At 36.2% G+C, this 25,155-nt stretch overlaps 1 protein-coding gene across 4 annotated transcripts; it reads left to right on the top strand.

The window, feature by feature from the left end:
* Positions 1-695: 695 nt before the first annotated feature.
* Positions 696-25,155, top strand: LOC110784675 (serine/threonine-protein kinase STY46). Of its 4 annotated transcripts, none has more exons than XM_021989131.2 (17): positions 698-910; positions 1,022-1,250; positions 1,953-2,067; positions 5,315-5,385; positions 5,517-5,603; positions 8,237-8,312; positions 9,803-9,913; positions 11,065-11,115; positions 14,218-14,357; positions 14,431-14,538; positions 15,852-15,925; positions 17,095-17,270; positions 20,016-20,111; positions 23,517-23,597; positions 23,693-23,743; positions 24,640-24,780; positions 24,864-25,155. In XM_021989131.2, exons 2-17 carry the CDS (start codon positions 1,054-1,056, stop codon positions 24,912-24,914), a joined length of 1,626 nt encoding a protein of 541 aa, XP_021844823.1. In that variant the 5' UTR covers positions 698-910; positions 1,022-1,053; the 3' UTR covers positions 24,915-25,155. The 4 variants fall into 4 exon arrangements, with proteins under 4 accessions (XP_056683696.1, XP_021844824.1, XP_021844823.1 ...); XM_021989130.2 differs by having other exon boundaries at positions 5,514-5,603; XM_056827718.1 differs by lacking the exon at positions 11,065-11,115 and having other exon boundaries at positions 696-910.

The raw sequence follows: 25,155 nt of genomic DNA, 5'->3' as shown, positions 1-25,155 counted from the left end.
AAGTCGATGCAATTTAGTACTTAGCAGAAAGGTTATAGGGTTGTATATTGTATCTAATAGTGTAAGGGCAGCGAGGTAGAAATTGTGGCTCGGTTGATTTGGTTGATGGAGGTGGTGATGTGCGGCTGATTATGGTGAAGTGTAGCAGGAGTGTTGGATGCGGTGGAGAGAATAGCAGGAAAGGAGGGTGTGGTCATCTTGATGTTGATTGTTGTGGATGATGCAGTTGTTAGAGCTAGAATTTGGCAAGGTGGAGGGAAGGTGAAGGACGACACACTTGCTGGAGGAAAGAAGAAGAAAGAAGGAGTTTAGGGAAGGGAGAGTTTAGAAAATAAAAAATTAAATTAAAATCAATTAAGGTTGACCTTCTTTCCCGGTTACCCGTTAAATTGGTGCAATAAAAATTAATGGGGTATATAGGTTGGATTATTGAGAAATAATTGAAAGGTTGGATTTTTAAAAGTAAATGCCTAAAAGGTTGGATTATTAGAAGTAATTTTTCCTTTTAAATATTAGGTATTGATTAGAAATAAAAGGAAAAACAAAAATAGTACAAAAAATGTCAAATTGACCAAATTTGGCAGTTGGAAGACTTGGAATCAATTCACAACCAAAAAATAGACCTGCTCATTCATTCCCCCCCTCCCCCCCTTATGGCCTTATCCACTCCAATGTGCCGGGGCCCTTTTCTATTCCATTTATAAAAAAGAAATTTCCCAACGGCCTGCCGTCTGTCCTTTCTCTCTCCTACTCCCGTAGAATTTTTCTCTCTTCCGTCTTCTCCATTTCTGCAGATAATTTTCTTTTGTCTTAACCCAGAATTTCGCACTCTGCCACTCTCTCGCTCCTAAAAAACGATCATTTTGCTCGAAGTTTCTCCTTCGCTTATCGATGGCGGACATAATCTTTCGTCAGTTTTCTGATTTTCTCTATCTTTTTTTCTCCGTATTTCCTGAATTTGAGACAATTACTTTGATATTTTTTTTTTCCTATAGTATATTCTTTGTTTTGATGATTGCAGTGTGATTTTGTTGAATTTTTTTGGGCGTTACAATGGAGTTGATTGAAGGAGTAGGTGAGAGTTCTTCGCCACCTCGGAGTTTTGGCGGTGGTGGAATAGGCGGCAGCGTATTGCTTGATATACGGGACGATGTATATAATCGGTTGATAGAAAATGGAATTGAAGAAGTTGTTTCTAATCCTGACTTCCGTGAGATCTTGGATGTTCATTTCAATAAATTGCCTCCTAGGTATTACTCTCTCAAGTCTCTCTTTCCTTTTTTGTTTTGACTGCGAGCTCTTTTCTTGATGTTTTGCGGTTGTATGTAATAATTTCTGGAATTATCATGCTGATGTTGCATTTGAACTAGGAATGTGATAGCTGAATTCTGACCGAACTTGAACGAATCTTCTCTAGATGAGTTTTTCTTGATAGTTTGCAGTAGAATTCGATAGTCTTTGGTTTACTCGGTCTGTCCAGAACTAATAGTCACGCCGATAGCGTCACCTATGTAATCTGAATAATCCTAGTTATTTTTTGTAAGTTGAGAAATTTGAACTTGATTTTTCTTGATGGTTTGCCGTTGAATTTGATACTGTCTTCGCATTTACTTAAATTCAGACGGAGAGAGTATTTAGCATTTTTTGTCCGTCTGGCTTGCATTTTATTCCTGCTAGTGAGGTCTAATTCAATGTGGAAATGTGTTTTACTGCTGTTTTGTCTGTGCTCAGTTAAAGAATGGCAGGTTATGTTTTTTCTCCTCCTTTGTTATTCTTCACTGTTATTCCCAGCTTATAGAAGGGATCTTTTGTTGCTAGTTTCTTAGTGTATTGCTCTCTGCTGTGGGTTCTTGTTTTCACTTGATAAACTGAGTTAGTGTGTAGATACCACTATACCAGGATCGGGCATGTTGGCAATTTGCTAACTTTGTTGCAATTCCTTCTTGCTACAGTTATGGTTTGGATATAAATATAGATAGAGCAGAAGACGTTTTGTTACATCGAAAGCTTCTTGCATTGGCGAAGGACCCTGAAAAGAGACCTGTTTTCCATGTCCGTTGTTTGGAGGTATTGAATTTGCAGTCAATATTGGAACCGTCTTCCGTTCTTGGAAATTGAGAAGGAGAAATATAAATAATATTCGTCTTATAAATGTCTTTTTTGATATTTAAACTTTGAGTTCTGTAGTAGGAGGGACTTAACGAAAAGGAATGTCATGCGAAAAGTAATGATGTATGTTTTTCTAAATGATAATCTCATCTAAATGATAAGTCTCTTTCTGTAGATGCAGTATCTTATTGAAACTTCCATCTATTTTTGTGTTCTGTATTGGATTGCTGTTCAGACCAAACATAATTAATGTGAAATGCTCCGTATACACTTTTCTTATAAGATTCTTTACATGTGTTAGTGTCATTTGATCAAGTCCTCTGAGTTGTTATATTAATCATGCTGCTTATTCTATTCGATCTACAGTATTATCTAAAATTCTGACTGAAGGCAAATGTTTTCTTTGCCTAAAATATGTTACTGTGCATAATCCCCTAATCTGCTTCCACCATGCACTTTGAGTTTCCTTTCAGCTCTGGTGGGAAGTTACACTCTGTGTCTAAGAAAGAAGCGTTAGTGGAGCCATTGTTCTTATTTCTCTAATACTAAGATTGGTAACAAGAACATAATTAATTACCTTATTTTTGTAAATTAGGCCAAAATGTATCAGTTCCTTACACTGGTTCCCCTTGTACGATTCATGGTTTGCAGGCGAACTAGCGAATTAAGTAAAAGTGAGGGGAGGTAAGCTCTCTGCTGGTCGCCAACCTCCCTGGCACTGCACCATCTTGACTTCTATACATGTAATTGTCGCCGTATGCCACAAGTATTCTCCCATGAGGAAAATTTGATCTGAAGAAGTTGTGGAGTTTAAACTTTAGAAGTGAAATATTTGTTGATTATTGAAACTTCTGGTAGGAAAGAAATGTTCTCTACACTTTTTAGTGTTTCTTTATCTATATAGTTGACCTCTTCTGACTAGTCTTACGTATTCCTGTTCATGCAACAAGGATGACTCTTATAGAAATGAAGTTCCTGAAGATAAAACCAACAAAGATATGAAAATCAAGCTTCTTTAAGAATGTCCCGAGCATGGAGAATTACTAGTGGAAACTCTTAGAATTCCACCCATTAATGACGGTTTCCTACTTTTTTTGGATGCAAAACCCTGTTCCTTGTTTGGATTATGGTAAAGATGTGGAGAAAGTAAGAAATGAAAGAACAGAGCACAAACTGGAAAAGTTTGGTTCTTCTAGACCATTTTGCTTGTCACAGTGTCACCAAGATCCGAAGTGCACATGTCTAATTAAATTTTCTTAATCATGTCAAAATATAAAGAAAAATCGATCCCCTCCTGGAAAAAAAATATGAGACTTATACTATATTATCTCCGAAAAGGCGAAAAATGTTGCTATCTTTTGCTAGTAACGGGTGATTGTCCAACATTGATGGATTGGGTTAGCAATTTTGGAATCGGATTGAGTGAGATGTAGGCAACATGCTAATGATGGGATGATTGTAGAAATCTAAAATTCAATTTCTATCTTAGGCTTTGACTTGTGTGATTTAACTTTGATAAAAATTAGAGAGGTGAGTATATTAAATATTTGTTGGCATCTGTTACGTGCTTCTTATATTGTGTTAGATGTATGTCGATTGTCCACCAATATTCCTGTTCTAGTACGGATGAACTTTTCACTTTTCATTTTGGGGTGTCCCAATAAAAAATTTATGCTTAGATTTTACACTAGTTCTTTCTTTTCTCTCTTTACAGCTTTACCAATACTTTCCCATATTTTTTTTCTCTCTCTGCCTACTTCTAGTGTTTTATTCTACCAAGCATGAAGTTAAGTATGGGACGAAGGAAGTTGTTATTTGGGTGTCATGTGTGACTTTTGAATGGATAAGTTCGAAAAGAAGAAAATATTATAGAAGGATTATTTGCCAACATCTCTTTTAATTATAATATTTTTTTTCCTGAGAAACTACCATGTATAATTTTCTTTTATTGCAAAATCTACCTTTTTAAACAACTTTTTAAAAACCTTTAAGTTCATAGATTATCCAATTCGACCCTCAATTCGTCGTCATTAGACTCTAAATTGCTCACAAGGCTAGTAATCATCACCGATTTTCCGTTTGTTGAGAAATTGATTAGAAAATGAGTTGATTGTGTCATATACTTCCTCTGTTCTTTTTTAAACGACACAAATATTTAGGCACGTTTGTCAATGCACGATTTCAAACGTTAATATCTTCTATTATGGATAAGAAAAAATTATAAAAAGTTGATGTTTAAAAAATATTTAATGAGATGAATCTAATAAGACTCCACACGACTATGTTTTTTCTTAAGTATAAATCACAAAAGGAAGTTAAAGGAGCTTGTGTGAATAGTGTCAAAAACCCAATCGTGTCATGTAAATAAGAACGGAGGAAGTATTAGCTAAAAGGTAGCCCAAATGTGAAAAATGTTTTTCTTAGGGTAGTTGTTTAAACACATTATGTGTTAGATGTTTTCAATGTAATGCATACTAACTATTAGTTTTTTCTTGACAATTTTTCATATTTACTTAAAGTTAAATTAGTTTGTGTGTGGTCCGACAACTTTAAGCTAAGTCTGGAACTGTTGACCAGTTATACACTGTTGTCATTTGAGTGTAACACCCTAAGCTAGTTGTAAGAAATACCATGATGATTATTAAAGCCCCTTTTCATCTTTATTATGACTAACCCCATGAGAATATTTGCCTGATGCTTGTTTTTCGGCTGTTGGCATTGTTGTTGAAAACATTAATGTAAATGGAGTACTAGAATTTCCAAGTCATTGAGTGTATGAGATGGTTAATTTTTTCTTTATACTTTGCATTTCCAAATGGATATTGTCTTACTAATAATGTGTTGATATTTTCTGTTGCTAACTTGCTATGTTTTGTATACATTTAAGCCTCTTATGCAGAGTATCCAATGGATTTTGGTAATAAACTCATCTGTTATGGAGCTGCTTTCATAGAAGTGTAATTGTTTGGCAGTTAATTTTTTTTTTATTTACATTGGAGATTTGCAGTTGAAAAACTCTTCTGTTCTTCAGAGTTCAGACTATTTGTCTGTGCATCAAACTTGTAGAAAGTTTTTATATAAATCATTTCCTTTCAGATTATCTTTTTTCCCAATTCAGGCCTTTTTGGTGATGCAACGTGGTAAATTTCTGTTATTCTGTATTGTTTTGTCCGTTTAACATTTGCTAACTTTTGCTTCTTTGTAGAACTTCAAATCAGAGGATAGCGAAGAACATCTGGCTCTAGTTAATAATCATGGAGAACGTGTGCAGAACAAGTAATCTGATTCTTTCAAACCTTTGACTTAAATTGTTTTTGCTGATTTTATGTTTTTTTCATCCATCCCACCGTTATCATTTTCCACAGTTTACAACAATTCCAGTGTGGTTCTTATCTATTTTGAAGCAGGGAAGAAGGAAGGGAATTTGAACCCTGTTCCAAGCTTGAAGATCTTAATTTAGAGGTTAGACAGAATTCTGGAATGATGAAAAAGAGGTAACTAATCCAATCTCAGTAAATTATGCCTTTGGAGAAGTTTTGTGTGTGATGTGGTGGGTGAGGTTTGATTATGGAGTTCAGTGAAAGTTTGAGTCTCTTGCTAAAAATCGCATGCTTGCCGTCAACAACCTGTCTTCTTTTATAAAAAATAAAATAAAAAATCTTATGAGTTGTAAGTGATGGACTGATGGTCCTACTGTCCTACTGTCGGATCACAAAAAACTTGTTATGGAATTCAGTGAAATCTTGAGTCTCTTACTTCAGTGCAATCAAGTAGTTAATTTTTTTTTTACCCTTCATACAATAATTGCAACTACTAATATTTAGTGTGACAAGTAGAATTGGTGTTGGAGTTAGTTTTTATTTTTATTTTTTTTATGCACGAGCAGGACTCGTGAATTTTTAAAATGCATGTCTTTTCCTTTTCTTATGTGGTAGGATGGAGGGGAATACTTAATAATATAATATGATAAGGGAAAATATTTGGCGATTCCTCTTGAACATATGCTGGTTACCATGCTTTATATTTGACATAGTCGAAGCTCCCGGGTACCTTTGCATGTTCATTAATTACTCCTCAATAAGTTTCTTCACATCTGAAGGATGGCCATTAACGGGTGAAAGTTACTTTAAGGGCTGCAATAAAATAAAAATCTTACTCCCTCCGTGCCATAATGATGTTCCAATTCAGAGTTTTAAAATTTTGACACGATTCACAATCGACTAGAATCTTCTAAATTCCGTACAATGTATAAGAAAAAACATATTCACGTGGAGTCTTGTTTGATTCGTTTCAATCAGTAATTCAGTACTTTAAGAATATCAAAATTTTATAGTTTTTACTAATGTATAATTAGAGTTAAAAATAATATAAAATGTGCACTGACAAACGTGAAAAGTAGAAAATGAAGCAATCATTATGGAACGGAGGGAGTAGGAGTTATATGACTGATTAGCTAGGGTAATTTTATTGAGACGTTATGACATTACATGTCAGTATATTACGTCAAAATAATCTTCTTAAACAAGAAATATGTCTATTTGTATATATCATAATGTAGATTTCCAAAGACCTCTAGTTAAGCAAACACTTATATCATTGGCTCTTAAACTACCGATCATTTTTCAGCTGTGAGTTGTTTACATTGTAAGCTATGTTACTGTCACTTTTATCCTCTCAGAATTGCATATAGTCATCAACAGCAGTGAGTCCAAGGAGTTGCTGTTTGATTGTGGAATTTTATTGATTGTCCAAGGAGTCATCAAAGGCCATGGACAAGAAAAATCTCAGTTATCTCCATTTAAAACATGCTTGACAGTGAGATTATCCTCTCCTTCATTCCATGGCCCATGGACAAGGTGTCTCCACACTCCCCTAACCCATTATCCTCCCATAGATTGATGGACTCCCCATTCCCAACTCCCCATACCACACTCTTCTTAAAATCGGCCCACACTTTACCCATAGCTTTCTACAAGTGAGAACCATAAGAGAAGGAACGAAACATGTCATTTGATTTGGAATACTTATCTTTCAAAACTCTAATCGCAAGGTTATCCTCTTGGTGGAGCATACGCCACCACTATTTCAGAATAAAGGCCTTATTAAGAGCTCTCACACATCTTAAACCAAGAACCCGTTCATCTTTTGGAGTAGAAATACTCTCCCAATTAATCAAGTGGATTCCTCTTTGATTCTTACCCTTACCCCACAAGAATTTGGTACTATTCATTTCCTTAAGGATAGCTTCTGGTAAAAGGAGACGCTGCATATTGTAGCTAGGCGTGGTATTAATCACAGAAGAAATAAGACACAGACGACCTGGTTTAGTTTAGAAGTTGGTTTTCCAAGAGGATAACCGGCCCATAATCTTAGACATGATAAACTGGCCTGAGGTCTTAGTTGGTCTGGTACCTGAAATGGGAAAGTCAAGCTAAGGCTTCAAATCTGCCGCTTCCTTAGTCAGGAGAGCATGTTGGCTCGGAGGGGTGTTCCCAGAAAATAGAACTCTACTCTTAGCCACATTGATTGATTGGCCTGAAAGGTGACAAAAACACTCTAGGATATCTTGAAGAGAAATAATGGTCTTATCATTAACTTACTCAAAAAGAAGGATGTCATCAGCAAAAAGCAAGTGAGAAACATTGGCTTTTGGCTGTTTTGAGTAGCAAGATGAATCATATGAGAAACATTGGCTTTTGGCTGTTTTTCCCAAGAGTTTGTTGTTTCATATATAAATAGACAAGAAGCAACAAAGTTTCCAGTATTCTTTCCATGGACTTGGGAAGATCGGTTTACCGCTTGGAAGTGCAGCTGTATAAGATGTCAGGCGGTTTGGTTTCGCACAAACAGCTGTGTAAAATATACTTCATAAATAGCTAATACTGCTAAAACAACCAACACTGAATAACTGGTTAAACAAGCCAAGTGAATCAGTCAGGCAACGGCTATGCCAACAGCCAATAGCTGATTGCTAAACAATGAAACTTTACTAAGTTATTTAACATATTATAAATCTATCATTCCTTTCACCTAATTGGTGAAATGTTTGTATTTGGATGTCAAGTTGTGCATTGATCTTTGTGGTATATCTTTCTGTGATGATCTAATGCGAGATTTTATGTGGCAGCCAGGAAATTTCTTCCCATGTTCCAACTCACGAAGTAATATGTTCTACACCAGATAAACCCAAGCTTCTCAGTCAGGTAAAATAGAAAAGAGACTTGGGTGTTGATTTTTCTTGATCCTCAGCTATTTATTCCTTTGTTTTACGAGCTTGTAGTTTTATTATATTTGGTGAAAGTTCCTGTCCTTCATATTATTTGAAGGATGTTACTGATACAATCAGACCTTTTAGTTTCTCCTTGATTCTGTGCTATTAAACTGTCTGCACTTTTTATAAATTTTTGGAACAGTAACCGGAGTTGCGTACCATTCTAATGGCCAATTAGATGTCCAAAAATCTTCCCTCTTTATAATCTCTAAGTTAAGGCATTGTCATCCTACCCCTTACCGTGTTGAGAGTGGGGCTTAATAAGTCATCAAGAATAAAAAAAGGGTAATGCTTAATATTTGCAGATGTTTGGCATATTTTTTAAATTAGCGCCTTGAGGTTGGGGTTTAAATCTCTGAATGTATATAGATTTTTAAATGATGGGATTTTAGATAGGCAGTATGCAGAGTGTTCTACATCAATTTTGTATCAGATCCATGGTTTCTGAACCATAGCCATAGTGCTAAATCTATGTTTGTGCTGCCAGTTGCTACTTGTTAGCGATTGGCTTGAATGCTAGATCGCCCTTTGCATAGCTCCAACATTTCCAAACTAACAGAGATAAAATCACTTGTATAAATGCAAATTGCTGATGTTGGTAGCATATAGAGGAAAGCTTTAGGACTGATATATTGATTTAAATCCAGACTTGGACTTGTACTAGAAATCCTAGAAAGCATTTATCTGATTCTTTAGTCTTGCAACTTTTCTGTGCATTTCATGGTTTATATTCTTAGTTTCTTTTTCCAAAACAACTCATGGATGAGTTTTGCTTCCGAAGGATGATGATGAAGAATGATAATTTGAGCATTAAGCAGGAACCTGTATCTCTTATGAAATCATTATATTGCTTTACATTGTCTGTGATGTATTGACGTTATTTGCAGTTGATTAGGACGATATGTATCTTCTTTTTATGATCAAGATTATGTGGGTGTAGGAATTATTTCTTCTCAAGAGGCATAATTATTTCTTGTCAAGCTGAATTGGTAGGAATCTTTCTTGTCAAGAGGCATACTTATAGTTATCTCTAAGTACTGGGCTTGTTGTATGATAAAAAGATTTAGATTTTTTCGTATGTTAGTATTTATTACTCCGTATTTATTATCATTGACATGCTTATATGTTAATTCTAAGAATCATTTAAAATGTAAATACTTTTGAAATTAGAAAGTGGTAGTTCATAGTTATTGTTCCAGTTAACTTAAAATTGTAACTGTCTTATGGAGACTGCCGTTTCCATTTTTGTTATGATGTGTACAATTTCAGAAGTTAGCTGCAATGACTTCATCATCAACCATTGTGCTCTATATGACCCCTGTCCCTTTCATTCATTTTCTTTGACCTTTTCTAGTTTTCTTCTTTTGTTGGACAGTTCCGAAAGTCTATTTTAACTGCCAATATTCTGTGATCTTCCTCCAGCTATCTGCTTTGCTATCTGACGTAGGGCTTAACATTCGTGAAGCACATGTATTCTCAACCACTGATGGCTACTCCTTGGATGTATTTGTGGTGGATGGATGGCCTGTGGAGGTACTCTTTGTTTATCAACAATTGTTATACTTTTTTACATAATATATGTTTTGGTATCTGTTTTTATTAAATTTTCAAATATCTCTAGAGCAGTTTGAGGACCTAGTTTTTTCTCATTTGTTAAACGAATACATTTCACATCTTTTCCATTTTTAGCCTGGATTATGTGTATCGGATAAGTAAGATGTTCCTCCTGACTCCTGAGCATCTGTATCTGAAATTTCCGTCCTATGCTGGCTCATCAATCTTTTGCATTGTGTTCTGTATTTGCGTGTGGCTGTGTCCGCATGCGTGGGAGGCTGGGTTTGTGTATTTTTGTGTGCTCTTGTATGTACATGTATATAAATTTGGAAGATTTGTTTATCAGAGATCTACAATGAAACCTGGGACCCACCCTTCTGTGAGGTGGTTATGGGTTGGTTCTGGTTCATATCTTGTGGGTCTGATAGTAGATTACTCGTCCTTTCATCTCTTTTGTACATTCAGTTTTTTTTTTTGCCTCCCAGCCTACTCACTTGAAGCCTTAAAGGTTGCAAACGTTACATATTTCCAGAACACATCGTGGGGTAATTAGTTGTAATAAGTAAAATCTTAAGATACACATTTTGGGATAAGAAGTTTTATAAAAACAATCTTCATAACACAAAAGAATTCCCAGCCACCATAGTTGCTCTACCAAATGTTTGTCAAGTTATTTTCCATGAATTGCTTGTGTTGAGAAGAATCTGTAAAATGTTTTGCTTTTGGGGCTTATTTAGTTGCCTATTCTATCTCCTATCTCTCCGTGGCTTTCTTCTTCCTTCTCTGTCAGTAGTAATGGAGAATTTCATTACTTGCTCAGTATAGGGTGTTTTGGTTCCAACGCTGTCACAAGCAAACATTTTAATTTTGCTGTTTTCATTTTCATTTTTTATTTATTTTATCTTTGCTATGATTGTAACAGAATGCCAAAAGATATAATGCCCGGATCAGGATCAAGCAATATAGGGAAATTGAGAACTAGTTGCTTGTCCTTTAGCTTCCAGTCCATGATAGAGGAGACAGTTTCTTTGTGTTCTTGGCTTTTCTTTAATAGGATATTGCAATTCTACTTTTATGCAGCAGGTCTGCGTTTAGTCAAACTGTTGTTGATTTTGTGATGTTATGATCAGGATGCTGATAGCTTGCGCAAAGCTATGGAAGAAGCAATTGATAAGAGTGAGGTAGAATCTTACTTTAATGAATTATTTGTTGTATTTTATGCAGTGTTTTTTCATTACGGAAGTGACAAAATGGTTCACGCAATACATTCTTTTTGTTTGGCATGGTCAATTGATTTGGCAGTGGCATGGCACTTGGTTAATATCTGTGAGTTAGATTTTTAGAAGGTTTTTGTTCGGATGAGTTATATTGTTGGAGAGGATAGAATTTGGTGGTTGGTGGTGAGAGTTTGTTTTGTGCTCATGTTAGCTGATGGTAAAATGGTGTTCTAAGAGAGTTGTTTTCTCATTGCGGGGGTTACAGCAGGGGTCTTTGTCAGCTTTCCCTTTCACCATTTTGGTTTATGTGCCCGGTATGATGCTTAAAGATGGCATTGGCTGGGCCAGCCTGAAGCGCCACATGGCCTGACAGGTAGAAATCATGACCCATCCCTGTCACCGCTATGACTTGTAATTCTGTTTATCTAGTTTCCGTTTCTAGGCATTTTTCTACTATATTTCCCTTTTTTAAGGTTTTATGGCTTTAAATATAGTCGAGAAAATTTTGAGGGTTTTTTTAAGGTTTGAGATTTGTGGAAAGAGAAGAGACTGTTGTGTTGGCAGAAAGTGGAAGGAGGCTTGGGGTTTAGGAGGTCCATGTCTAAAAGAATTGATCCATTAAGAAAGGGTAAGGGTTTTCCTTTTGAACTTGAGTCAGTATGACTGTGTTTCCAGAGGGAATATAGATTGAGCAAAAATTTGGTGAGATGCTTGATGTCCACTGAGCTGACATCATGAGTTCATCGCATGCTGGTCTATGGAAAAAACCGAAAAGTTAGCTCAATCATCAATGCATTCAGTTCCAAGAGGATATTCAGATAGCGCATGGCCTTTTAGTGTCTGCTTCTGATCTTTATTTATTGTATCTATGCTGCATGATGCTCCTTTTCCCACTTTCTGTTGATAATGCTGTGATCTTCAGGCCACTGCATGAGGGTGAGATATAGGAGGCTTTTCATCAGGGATCTTTCGTTCATGTCCTTTCTTGGTATAGCTTAACCTTACCTCAATACTACCTCCTTAACGACCGCCAATTTCATTGGGTGGCTATGTAGTAAGTAAATTTAAGGGTAAGAGCTTTTATGTGGATAGTAGTGCTGGGTAGGATTAATCCTAATGATATGTTTCAAAAGAGAAGACCAAAGGTTGGCTTTCTTGCTGCAGAATGCTTTGTGGAGCATGAGTCCCACTCGCTTGTCTTTCTTAACTGTTGGGGTGTGCATTATCATCGAGAAGGCTATTTAATATGCCTGAGAATTCACGAGTTGGCGCTTCTACTGTCTTGGATATAAAGTATGATTTTTGATGTTTGTAGGGGCCAAGGGGAAATAGTTACGGACGAGGCAACATTTTATGGCAATTATGTGATAGTTATGGTTAGAATAGAACACGTACATTTTTTAAGGAGCCAATTTCAAGCAACTTGCCACGAGTTTCAAGTAACTTATTTTAGCGTCTTTGGTTAATGTGGGCGGGATGTCTATTTCCGATGGAGCCAAAGATTCATTTGTTCTTTTGGCCGTGGGATGTAGTGGACTAAATCAAAATGGCTCTTAATACCTCTTCGCTTCTTTTCTATGAAGTAGAAGATGGTCGTCCCGTTGTCGTCCTGTTATCGCTTTTGGGTCAATTGGAAACCTCTCTGTAATTGCAGTGGTAAGGTTGCATACGTCCGACCCCCCCTTACCCCGCTTCTTGCGGGGTACAAACAGGTGTATGCTTTTATACGACCAGGTGTTTTTGGGTAAACTTAATTAAGACATTTCGCCCCATGTGTTTGTATTGTGCACTATGCCGCTACGCATACATGTGTATGTGTGTGTTGTGGTGGGGTTTGAAGTCCCCCCCTTTAAGAATATTCTTTTCTTTTCTGTGTGGTTTGAAATTGCAACCTTCATCTGCTCTGTGAGATGGCGAGGGCCAACGTGAGTTCTGTATTTAACTCAATGCATTCTCGTTACATTGCTATTGGAGGGAATAATGGTTGGAAATTCTGAAAGCATTCTGCATGGATTTTATTCTGAAAGAAGAATGACAGCATTTCAAGTGTAAAGTTTCTTTATGGTGAGTTCATGGGATAGCCTTGTTTTCTCGACTTCTTTTTGGGCTCAGCCTCAAAGATCTTTTTGGTGTTTCTTTATCTGATATACATGATTTGCACAAGTCTTCTCCCTAGTTTAAATAGGACTCCTCCAATATAAATTCGTTGGTGCCTTTCAAAAAACTTTTGTGCTTGAAAGATGGGGAGACGGGAAGGCATTTGGTGCCTCTCTATACTTAATAATCTTGTCCTCCATGGCCTTCCTGGTAGAAAAACAGCTTAACATTAAGGAACTGAAAATTCCAAAGTCATGAGCATCATCCCTTTCCACATCAGGAATTGTTCCCTCAACCTTCTTCGGAAGCTTCTTCTCTAAAGTCGAGCCTACCAAATGAGCATTGAATGTGAATAGTCTTATTGAATTAAGTGCTCTTCTCTGCAGAGACTCACCTATGGTTCCACGACTCCTCCAGTTTCTCCTCTAGGTTCAAATTCTAACCAGAACGTCAACTTCCCAGTGGAAGACAGGAAGAGATTCACAATTCCCAGTCGGCTCCTTCAACTTTTCCATATTAAATACATCTATGCGAGCTTTTTAAGGAGGTCTAAATATGGTGTCCTTTGTGCATTGAATATTGTCATGACTAACGACCTATCTGAGAACTACATTTTTTTTTTACATAAGTGGTATGTTTATTCAGAGCTGTGTTTGTTAAATCTTCTCTACATTATTGTTTGCCTGGGCACATTTTAGTGTCAGTTATCTAAAGCTACATCTGTTATTTTTTTTTGGGGGGGGGGGGGGGGGGGGGGTTTGTTTATAATGTCATATAGGCCATTAGGAAATAAATATTGCCGCGTTTGTATGGTATCTTACATTAAAATAAAATTGAATCAGCTTTATTTTTTTGAAGTTCTCTTGGAGTGAGTGTGATTCAGCGCTCAGGGTTTTATTTTAGAACCTGTTTCTTTTGTTTATTTTCTAAATGGGGAATATAGTTCAATGAAGTTCTGTAAAACTATAGGGCTCGTGGTCTGGCTCATCACATTCAAAGTTTTCGGTGAAGAAGGCACTAGCTGCTCGAGGAGAACCTGGAAATTGGGAAATAGATAGAAGATTGTTGAAGATAGGGGACAAAGTTGCATCTGGATCTTGTGGCGATCTGTGAGTGTAACTGCTTCTTCTACCATGTTGTATTTCGCTACTGTTGCTTATCTTGTTTTGATTTTTGGAAAAGGTATCGAGGTGTGTACCTTGGTCAGGATGTGGCTGTCAAGATTCTCAGATCTGAGCATCTAACTGAAGCGTCAGAGGATGAGTTTGCTCAAGAAGTGGCAATTTTAAGGTGAGCGATTGACGTTTCTTGTATCAAAGTGACACATTTGATGATGAGTTGTGTATCTTCAAAAATGTGGGGTTGGTTTAAGTGAAGTGAAACAAAAGTTAATATTGCAGCTCTCTGCAATATTGCCACTTCTGTCTTTGTGATGGTAAAAGAGAGTAGAATGCCATTAGAAGTAGTGGGCTGTCATTGCAAACTGAACCTGAATGGGAAAGAACGCGAAGATAAGTTTTGTCAAGAGCTTGCTATTGAGTTTGCTGTGGCCTGTTGATCGTGTGCCATAGTGTAATAGGAAATCGGTTCTACTAAACCTCTCTTTAAGCAATAATCATGTGACAATGTACTACTCGTTTAAACTGGATAACCTATCTAGGTCTATATTTTCAGGAATAAGTGGAAACTTTCAGGTGTCTTATTAGATTTTATTGTATAGATAATTCTGTGTGATTTTGAGGTTGAATGGTAACTGAAAGTAAGGCAAGCTATCAACATCTTTAATTTTGAATGATTTGGAACAAGGTGGTTGTTTTTCTCATAAGAAAACACATGGTTACTGTAATTTATTTCAAGTAATAAGAGTCCAGGAACAGCCTTTTTTCAGTGTACTACTTCGAACAGTATGAGGTATTCTCATACTCTATAGGGAAGGAGGAGAACCTAAGGAAGGTCTCTCTAAGAATGTGAAGACACTTGAAATACTTAGAGGTTACAATGAATTGAAAGTACCCTGGACAGTTGGACAATTTGCAGACACAAAAGTAGGCATTACTGTTTTTTTTTTTTAAAGCCAACTGAACCTTTACTGGTATAAGAATTTATATTGCCTTATTGTATGTTGTTGTGGGGTTCTTTGTTACATGGGATTGAGTTTTTCAAGTATTTGTTGTATCCATTTATTATGTACCGATCTCATGTACTGCGGGGTAGGGAGAAGGACGGATTGATGGTAATTCTGAGCTGGTTTGTTGACAATCTAACGATGTTGATTAAAGGAGATGAAACAGTACTAAACTAATAATGAATGTAGATTAATTCAAATCTATCCTCTCTTTCAGGTTTTGTTGGAATCAATGTTACAATTGTGAACATTGTCTTTACTTTCTTTTGTCAATCTAGAGCTGAGAACAAATTCCTAGTATAGGGATTGTATTAGCAGCATGTTGACGTTTCACTATCTATATCCTATTAAAAAGACTTATTTCTGCACAACTCTCAAAGAAAAGTAAGTATAAGCTAAATACGTGGAGCATTTTCCCTCTTCCTTTGTTTCTCTTTATGTAATTTTTTTTACAAATAATAGTTGGTTTTATATGCAGGGAGGTGCGACATGAAAATGTTGTTCGTTTTATTGGCGCTTGTACAAAGTCTCCTGATTTATGCATTGTAACAGGTATCATATTTGTCTGTTCAATAGCTGGAAGAAGTCAGTATATGAATAAGTAATCTACAGTCTAGTAGTCTAAAGAATATTCTCATTTCTCAAGAATTTTGCTGGGTCATGTGGCTTGCTCAGTAGTGGCCACTGTACGGAAATCTTTCATGAGTACTGAGTTTAACTTGCATGTCAACCGAAATTTATTTGAGGCATTATTTAGAATTTTATTGATATCTCGCTTCCTGGAGATGTCTTGAGCTTTTTGCCTGTTTGTGTCCTTCCTAAAATCTGATAGGCTTGGGAGGACTGTGGTCAATTGAGGTACTACTTTGCACAAATTATTGGCAAAGTTTGTATTGTCGAATAACATCTTTACTACACTATTTGTTCTGATGTATGAGAATTGGACGTAATGCTTGCTTGGTCACGATAAAGCTCGTACAATTGAATTGATTACTAAAAACGTGGCTTGAGTGAAAGTCAAGATGATAAAATTAAGCATAACCCTTACAATGGAAGTAGACAGTTCTTATGAACATCCTAGAGCTTAAAGTATGGAGTATTTAGCTTATTTTTTTTCCTTTCTTTTATAATCAATTGTTTAATTATGTGCTGATGGTGGATGCCAACTAGCTCATTTGGAAATATTCGGGGGACTGTTGCTCAAGGATCAAATGTCTACATCTGTGCCTTTTGTGGACCCAAAAAACCTGCAACTAGCTTTGTGGATCACGTGGATTTGTTACGTCTCAATATCTCATTATTATCAATCTTACATATTATCCACTGGTGTGGAGACTGTGACCAAATAAGTTCACCAGTTTCGGAGATTCACTCCTTTCACTGTTTACTTAAATATATTGAATCAGAGGAATATAAAAAGTCAATCTCGTTTTGTCTGGCAATGTTGTTCACTTCAGATTCTTGTACATGTAGATTATCTTTGGGTTCACGTTACAGGGATTGCCTGTCTACCTGCCTTCTATGATTGTTATTAGCATTACCTGTGACACATATTTTTCAAGCTTTGCCATTGCCTTCCAAGCTTGACACATATTTTTCAAGCTTTGCCAGCCAACAAACCATTTTTGATTGTTTCCCTCTGTTGGCTGGTATGGTGACCTGCAAATTTTTCTTTGTGTCCATCTGATGATCTTGCTGGCCGTTCTTTAATGTTTTTGCAGAGTACATGCCTGGAGGGAGTCTGTATAACTACCTGCACAAAAATAAAAGAGCTTTGAAGTTTTCAGAGCTGTTGAAATTTGCAATTGATGTCTCCAAAGGGATGGAATACTTGCATCACAATGACATAATCCATAGGGATCTGAAATCAGCAAATTTGCTTATGGATTCGCTTCAAGTACGTTCTAGAAACTTTATTGCTGCTGTTGTTTTTAGTGTCCAATGTTGCAGTCAGTGCCATACTCTATGTGTTGAAGTTGGCTTCTCAACTTGATTTTTGGTGAGATTGGAGGAGTCCATTTTGAATAAAAACATTGAGCATTTAGATTGTGGCTTGTTCTATTTAGATATATTTAGGAGTATATTGTTAGGAAAGATAAAATTGGTAGCTAGATTTTCATGATTTCTTATCTGCGTTATTACAATTGCTTATTACCAATTTTGTAAGTACAACTACAGTTTAGATAATGGTTTTATCTGTTGGCGGAGATGGGCATCACTCAGTGTTGCATCTTATTGTTGTATAGAGCTATTATGATTGACGGTGATGATCGTTTTGGCTCTTATGAGCACTAGTCTTTTCTGGTTTTATTTACTGGTCCGTGATTGGATTCCTGAGACTTAATGAAAAAACTTTTACCAGATGGTAACGTGAGAGACGAGTGGTGGCCCATTTCGTACGTACTTGAAGCGTATTGGAACTTTTATCATTGCTATATGTCCTAAAATGGATCATCGGTTTTGTTTTGGCAGTTCTAGTTTCCATTTGCTTGAAATGGTGCCTGTGGCTGTCTCCATGCAAATTTGAAATATCCATCTCCATTTGTATGCTGTATATTCTTAAAGTTCTAAAGCAGTGAACCAAGCTCGAGAAGTTGAGGAGTTAACGGTACTAGTGGTTTGTGGATTCAGACATATTGTAGTTGGTAAAACAATGATTAGACATCATTACAATTTTCTGTTGCATTAGTGCATCGCCCATGGCCACACTTAGACCAAAACTTCTGTTTGGGTTCTTTCTTCATGTTAGGCTCTCGAAGAAAGAACTGTTGTTCGCATAATTTAAGACCACGCCTTTGGCATTTATTTACTTAATAAAAAAACAAAACCCGAAGCTTATGGTTGTTTACACGCTAAAGCTATGCTTGGTAACAGCCCAGTGAACCGGGAAGAGCACTCGACGAAAGGATGCAGATCATGTTCACCATGAAATGACCCGAAATTGGCGAAGTTTTTGGAAGGTTAGGAATTTCACCCAAAATGATACTTGTTCTTCTAAATCGTATGCAAGGAAAGAGTACACATCACAATAGTTCATTACTAGCTGATGTCCTCGTGAGCTCCAGTGGCTTTTGACAGAGGAAATCGAAGGGGTTTCTTTGCCCTTAGAAGTAGTGATTTCCTCACGTAATCACATGTAAGTGCAGTAGATAAGTATGTTTTTTATTTGAGGTGATGGGTGACCAATGCAGCCTTTGGCTTCTGTTCTTTACTCCCATACCGACTTGAAAGGAAAACAGCTAGTATTCGAATGTATGAGTACACTTCAAACCTTATCAAGCTTGGACAACATCAACCCAGCCCATTATGTATCCTGCTGTTGGCTTTTGCAGGATGAGCTTTAGAAGCCTTTAGAATCGCTAGCCATATCTACTTCATGAACCTGTTTTGTGGTTTTATTAGAGTTTTGCAACCAAATTTTAACCCTCTTTTATGATGTGCACCTTCAGTATTACACGGTTATACCTTTGGATCTTATTACATAAGATCGTATGCGCACCTTGGGAAAATTCCGGGGATAGATCCGTACATCCTATAGTGTACACCGGTTTAGCAGTCTCAATACTAAACGTAAGCATCTGTGTCTGACGACCTTTGTATGCCTTAGGCCCTGCTCTGTTCACCTTATTTCCACTTATTTCAGGAAAAATTAGTTTAGATAAGTTCAGATAAGTTCAGTTAAGTTCAGATAAGTTCAGATAAGATAAGTTTCGGAAAAATAAGGGTTGGCTAAGTACAATTTATAACTAAAATAAGTTTTGATAAGTTCAGTTAAGTTCAGATAAGTTCAGATAAGTTCAGTGAAGTTCAGATAAGATAAGTTCAGGAAAAATAAGTGGAAATCAGGTGAATAGAATGCAGCCTTACTCCTTATGTTGTCTCTACCTAGCTCTACGTGCTGCAACCAAGATAAAGGTTATAAAGGTAGTATTTGGATCCATCTAAGCCCTAAAGTATGGCTTATTTTATGCAGATTTGTTGCTTCATCTAAGCCTACTTAGTGAGCTAAGGCTTTTGTTTTCTCTGTTTATAGATACAGAAATCATACAAACATACTTCATCAGTTCCAGACTTCCAGGGGCTCAGATATCACAATTACAAATCCTAGTTTCCCTTACTCATGCCTCCCCCCATTGTTTTCCTTAAATATTTAAGGATTTTTCCCAAGGATTTCGAGTTTCTGTAATTGGATACCATCTCTCCTAGTAACACTATCCTAACCAAATACAAGTCATATGTTCCATTCTTTTTTCTTGCTTCTCAGATCGGGTGGGAGGTTGACACAGTTATGGCTTTCTTTAAGATTCTACTTAGAGGAGAGCCAAGATTTCTTTTTCCCAGTAAATGCAATATAAAACATGAACTATATGTCAACAAATGAAAGATCCTAGAACATCAAGTAAAAACACACAAAAGAAACACAGAATAAGTGAATGTTATCTGGGAACCTAAGTGTCTACGTTTTCACAAGCCAGTTTTTTTGTCCAGAAATTTCAACTTTTTATAGTATAAAACGTATAGGTTAGATTAGCTCCTCCTGACATTTGACTAATATTCAGTGGCAGTTTTCTTTCTGTCTCCTCTGTGGGCTATTTCTGTATGGACTAGATTTTTATAATTGAATTCAACTTGCTTTCTCAAGGTCGTTAAAGTTGCAGACTTTGGTGTTGCTCGCTTTCTACATCAGGAGGGAGTTATGACAGCAGAAACTGGAACGTACAGATGGATGGCACCTGAGGTTAGTCAAAGCTAAATGAACACAGATCTTTTTTTTTTTTTTTTTATACAAAGAATTTTATGTGCCATTTTAAATGTTTCTTATTTAAATTGATTGATCCTGTGGGGGAACGTATTTGTTCAACACTGAAGGCCCTAAAATATTTCCTGTAGAAAGTGTTATCACCACAAGAAAATGTTCCTCATCATTTTTGATGTTTGTGAATGAATTTAACTAACTAAATGAACTAATGGTATTTTAATAGTTGTAGAGTCCACGAGAACAAAAATCACAATTTACCGTATGAGTTGCCAGTCCCCACCAACTACACAGGTTATTTCGTGTAACAAACTTTGACGAAAACTGGCAAATAAGAAAGTCTAATTAAATGCTACATATGAGGATCGGGTTAGTGCAGGTGAAAGGAATTTCATTAACCATTCCTTTTTGTGGGTTTGGGGGGGGGGGGGGGGGGAGGAAGGAAATTACATAGAGTTAGTACGTAAATTATACTTCCTCCATTCTTATTTACATGACACAATTGAGTTTTGGATACTATTCACATAAGCTCATCTGACTTCCTTTTGTAATATACACTTAAGAAAAAACATAGTCGTGTGGGGTCTTGTTAGATTCGTGTCAATAAATATTTTATAAAACTAATTTTATCCCAAAAATACTTATTTATCTGAACTAAACTTGAGTGTGAAAGATAGCTTTTGTTCAACTGTCTATAAAAAAAATATTTTTACTTTTTTTGTTTGAACTCATCTGAACTTCTTTTTTCAGAAATAAGTTAAAAAATGCCGAATAAAACATGACCATACATGTGCACCTTAATGTATTATGGAAAAGGCAAATTTGTTAAAAAGGACCTTTTATAACCCGAATTTTGCGAGAAAGGACCTTATATAATTTTTTTTGTGAAATCGCACCTTAATGTAAATTCTTTTGCGAGAAAGGACCTTATATAATTATTTTTTGTGAAATCACACCTTAATGTAATTTTTATTTTGCGAAAGACAGCCAAAAGTCAAATTTCGGCATTTACTGAGATTTTTCGGTCATTGACTTGCACGTGAGAAGCACGTGTGGCTTTATTTTGCTAATCACACCCAATTTTCCTCCAAAATGATAAGCTTTAAAACCTAAAGTTGAAAAAAAAATCGAAATAAAATCAAGTTTGAAAATTCAAGACTCGGGAAAATCAGTGTCTTTAGCCAACGTAAGCAACACGTGCTGCTCACGTGCAAGTCAATGGCCGGAAAAGCTAAGTTAATGCTTGAAACTTCCCTTACATCCTTTCTCGCAAAAAAAATTACTTTAAGGTGTGTTTTCACAAAAAAAATTATATAAGGTCCTTTCTCGCAAAATTTGAGTTATAAAAGGTCCTTTTTGGCATATTTGCCTATGGAAAATATTTGAGATAAATAGCCTATATGTTGTTTCTGTAATACTCCTTATTTATTTATTTATTTATTTATTTATTTGTGATATAATTTTTTTAATCTATTTTTTACATTTCAAATCTCTGAAATTTATAGTCCTCTGTTTCTTTTTTAAAAGCATCACTTGCACTGGCACACTTGCCAATGCATCATTTCCATTAAATATCTCTGGTTTTCTATTTGTCAAAATAATAATAATAAAAAAATGATATTATGAAAATATGTATTTCACTAATCCAACAACATTTTACATAATAACATTTGGTTTATATATTGGTAAAAGAATTCTAGTCAAACTTAGTATATGAATCGTGTCAAAGTCAAAATGGTGCATTTTAAAAAAAAAGCTAAGTATAAAACTTCAGAAAGCTAATATGAAGTATACTTCGTATTTTTTATGACGGACTTTTTAACACTGTTAACAGCACCATGCTAGTCTATATGTTAATGCCATTCTTTATAATCAATATCTTTCCTTTTTGTATGAGAATTGTAATTTTTATTAAATGTCGTTAGATTTACATGCTGGGGTATAAGCATTTTCAGTATGTCTTAAGGAAACAAATGTATGTTGTAAGCGTGAAGATAAAATGATAGTTAAGCACGCGTATATTACTGAAAGCCTTTTTCACATCTATCCAGAGTTCCAGACACGTCAAAAATTATTCAACATCAGTATTTTCCCTATACCTCTTTAGAGGCTGTGCCAAGGAGAGAGCAACAGGGTCGTATGTATACAACTTTGACATGTACTATTCCATTTAGACCCTTAATCTGAAATACAACAATTACTTGCTACTTCACAATAAATAAAGAGTGTAGGAAATATGATGAGCCTAGCTGTTTTGGTCCATTGTAAAAACAGATTTCATTTTAATCAACAGTGAGCTTTGTTTGAATTATTATGATATAGCCTTTGAGGAAAATGTATTACTTCACTGCATTTTATTTTATGTACTATTTTCCACAATTTTTATATTAATGCCTCAATTAAAAGCTTTCTTGATCCGCCTTTACATCTAGGTGTCACACCAGCTATGTTACTCGGACTCGGGTACGGGTGTCGGACACGGATATGGATCCGAGTGTCGGACCCGGTAAAGTAATTTCAAGACACGGGGACCCTATCCTAATTTAGACACGGGGGGTATGGGGACATGGAAAAAAGGTACAGAAAAATAAATAAATCAAAGAAAAAGAAAATAAGAATTAAATTTCTTTTGAAATAAAAGAATTGAAAAAGTTCTCTTAAAGAAGACCCATGCTTTAAAGAAAAAACAAAGTGACTTTTATTCCTAATTAACAGATCTAGGGTTACTTAAAACTAGATTGGAAATTTTCTTAAAGCAGGGGCTGACCAGCCATGTCTGACTGACTGACCAAGGATCCGGTACAGATTCCATACCCGGATCAGTGTCGCATCGGGTCGACACGGGTATGAGCCCAAAAGAGGAGCGTCGAAGAACACAGCCTACCAGGTCTCGGCCTATATTCTTAGTTCCATTGTATGAACTCAACGTGCCAACACTGGTTGGATACTCTTAAAGGGATGAAATGCATAAATGACTTATAGCCCTGTAGGAGAGTGGGGTTTAGGAATGAACATGAAAGATTCACTTCGAAAGGAAAGTATTTAATATCAGACTACAAAAGAAATAATAATAAAAAAAACGAGAGACATTTTCTTGAATTATTTTGAGGATGGGAGTGTTGCATTTGTTTAAATAAGTGGCTTTTGTTGCTTGTTAGTTATGAATATGGAGTCTTTAGCTGTTCTGTTGACAATGCTGAACATTTACCTGCTTTAGCAAATTGACTAACATGATATTTTCTTTGAGCATGCATACTGCATAGTGTATATACTCTGTAGTCATGGTAGTGTGGGAGATCCTTCATTTATTTTAGTTTGGCTAACCTGAGATTCCGTTATCATGCCAATAGATTGTGGACAGCTGCTAACCATCTTTTTTATTTCAAGGTGATAAATCATCAGCCCTATGACCAGAAAGCGGATATATTTAGTTTTGCTATTGTACTATGGGAGCTTTTGACAGCAAAGGTATATTTAATAGCATTGTCCGTGAACACTTTTGTGATGTGGAAATCGAGTTGTGTTGAGGCAGTCCTGTGAAAGCTGGTGTTTGTGGTCTGCAGATTCCATATGAGAACATGACGCCACTGCAAGCTGCATTAGGTGTAAGACAGGTATGCTCCCAAGATTGTTATATATTACATGTACTAATACCAGTATGCAGTATTGCAGAAGCCGTCTTTGAATGTGATCACTATAATCTTTTAACACTGCATAATGGGCGTGTTGAAACTTTTGTAGCTCAAAGTGCCTGAAGGTGAATGCTATTAATCTGTACAACTGTAATTTAAATACCCACTTACTTGATTTAGCCTGTTTTTGGTAACATGTTTTTTGAAACATTTGCCACACTCAAATGAGCATAAATAACTGTTCCGTAGAATTTCCTAAGAATAAATTGTATTAGCTGGATGTGTAGTTGCTAGGTTTTAAAGTTTTGAGGACCCTGCTTGGATCTTTAATTACCTTACCATATAAGTGTGTAGTAAATGAGCCATGAACATAGTTTGCCAGTTAAATGAGAGTGCTCAAAGGCCCTGAATGTAAATGAGAGATGTAGACGCCTTGAGAAAAAAGAAGAAGAGGGATATGGCTATTCTCCTTTACAACTGTCTTTGGCGTTAACGCCTTGAGAAAAAAGAAGAAGAGGGATATGGCTATCCTCCTTTACAACTGTCATTGGCGTTAACGCCTTGAGAAAGAAGAAGAAGAGGGATATGGGTATCCTCCTTTACAATTGGCATTGGCGTTAAAGGGAGTGTGGTTGCATCTAACCATCCTCACCTGTACAAGACAGCAGTTCGCTAACACTTAGTACATGATTATATATGATCTTCTGTCTCATCACAGCGTCCTTTGACTCTTTGTTCGGTCAGTTAAGAATTGCATCTATCAACGATTAAACTCGATTTTCAACTTCTAAGATTTGTATTTGTAGCTTTGTACTGTGGATTTTAATAATGTTCGAAGTCATATTTTCTTGGTTTAAACTTTTGTTTTCAAACATCAGGGGCTCCGACCTGAGATTCCACAGGAAATACACCCAAAGCTTTGCAATTTGATGCAGAGATGTTGGGATACAGCTCCCAGTAACCGGCCACCGTTTTCCATTATAAGAGTAGAGCTTGAAGATCTCCTAGAGAATGATCAGGTAATACATTTTAGCATTGTGTTTCTGCATCCCTGTACTTGTATTGTATGTTCATCAAAATGTAACATTTAAAATATTTGTAGGAAACTTCTGCAACAGTAGCTGGCAATCTAGCATCGGGAAATATATTGTGAATTACAGAGATGGCTGAGCTGATAAACTACGCGAGAGCCTTTTTGGGTTATTCCTTTTGTATTTGTTTTAAGGACGGGTTGGGAATTGAGTGTGCTAGAAATAGATACTTGTGTACAAGCACAAAAAGAGTGACTGCGAGGTTTTTTCTGAAGAAAATACTTTGGAGTTTCCTTGTAAAAACTACAGAGTAGTCCCTGGAAAGTAATACGAATCTTCTCAATGAATTATGTTGATGTTCAA

The sequence above is a fragment of the Spinacia oleracea genome, chromosome 4 (assembly GCF_020520425.1).
Source record: "Spinacia oleracea cultivar Varoflay chromosome 4, BTI_SOV_V1, whole genome shotgun sequence".
Lineage (NCBI taxonomy): Eukaryota > Viridiplantae > Streptophyta > Magnoliopsida > Caryophyllales > Amaranthaceae > Spinacia > Spinacia oleracea.
Note: the sequence above shows the minus strand (reverse complement) of the source record. Positions and strands in the feature narration are given on the sequence as shown.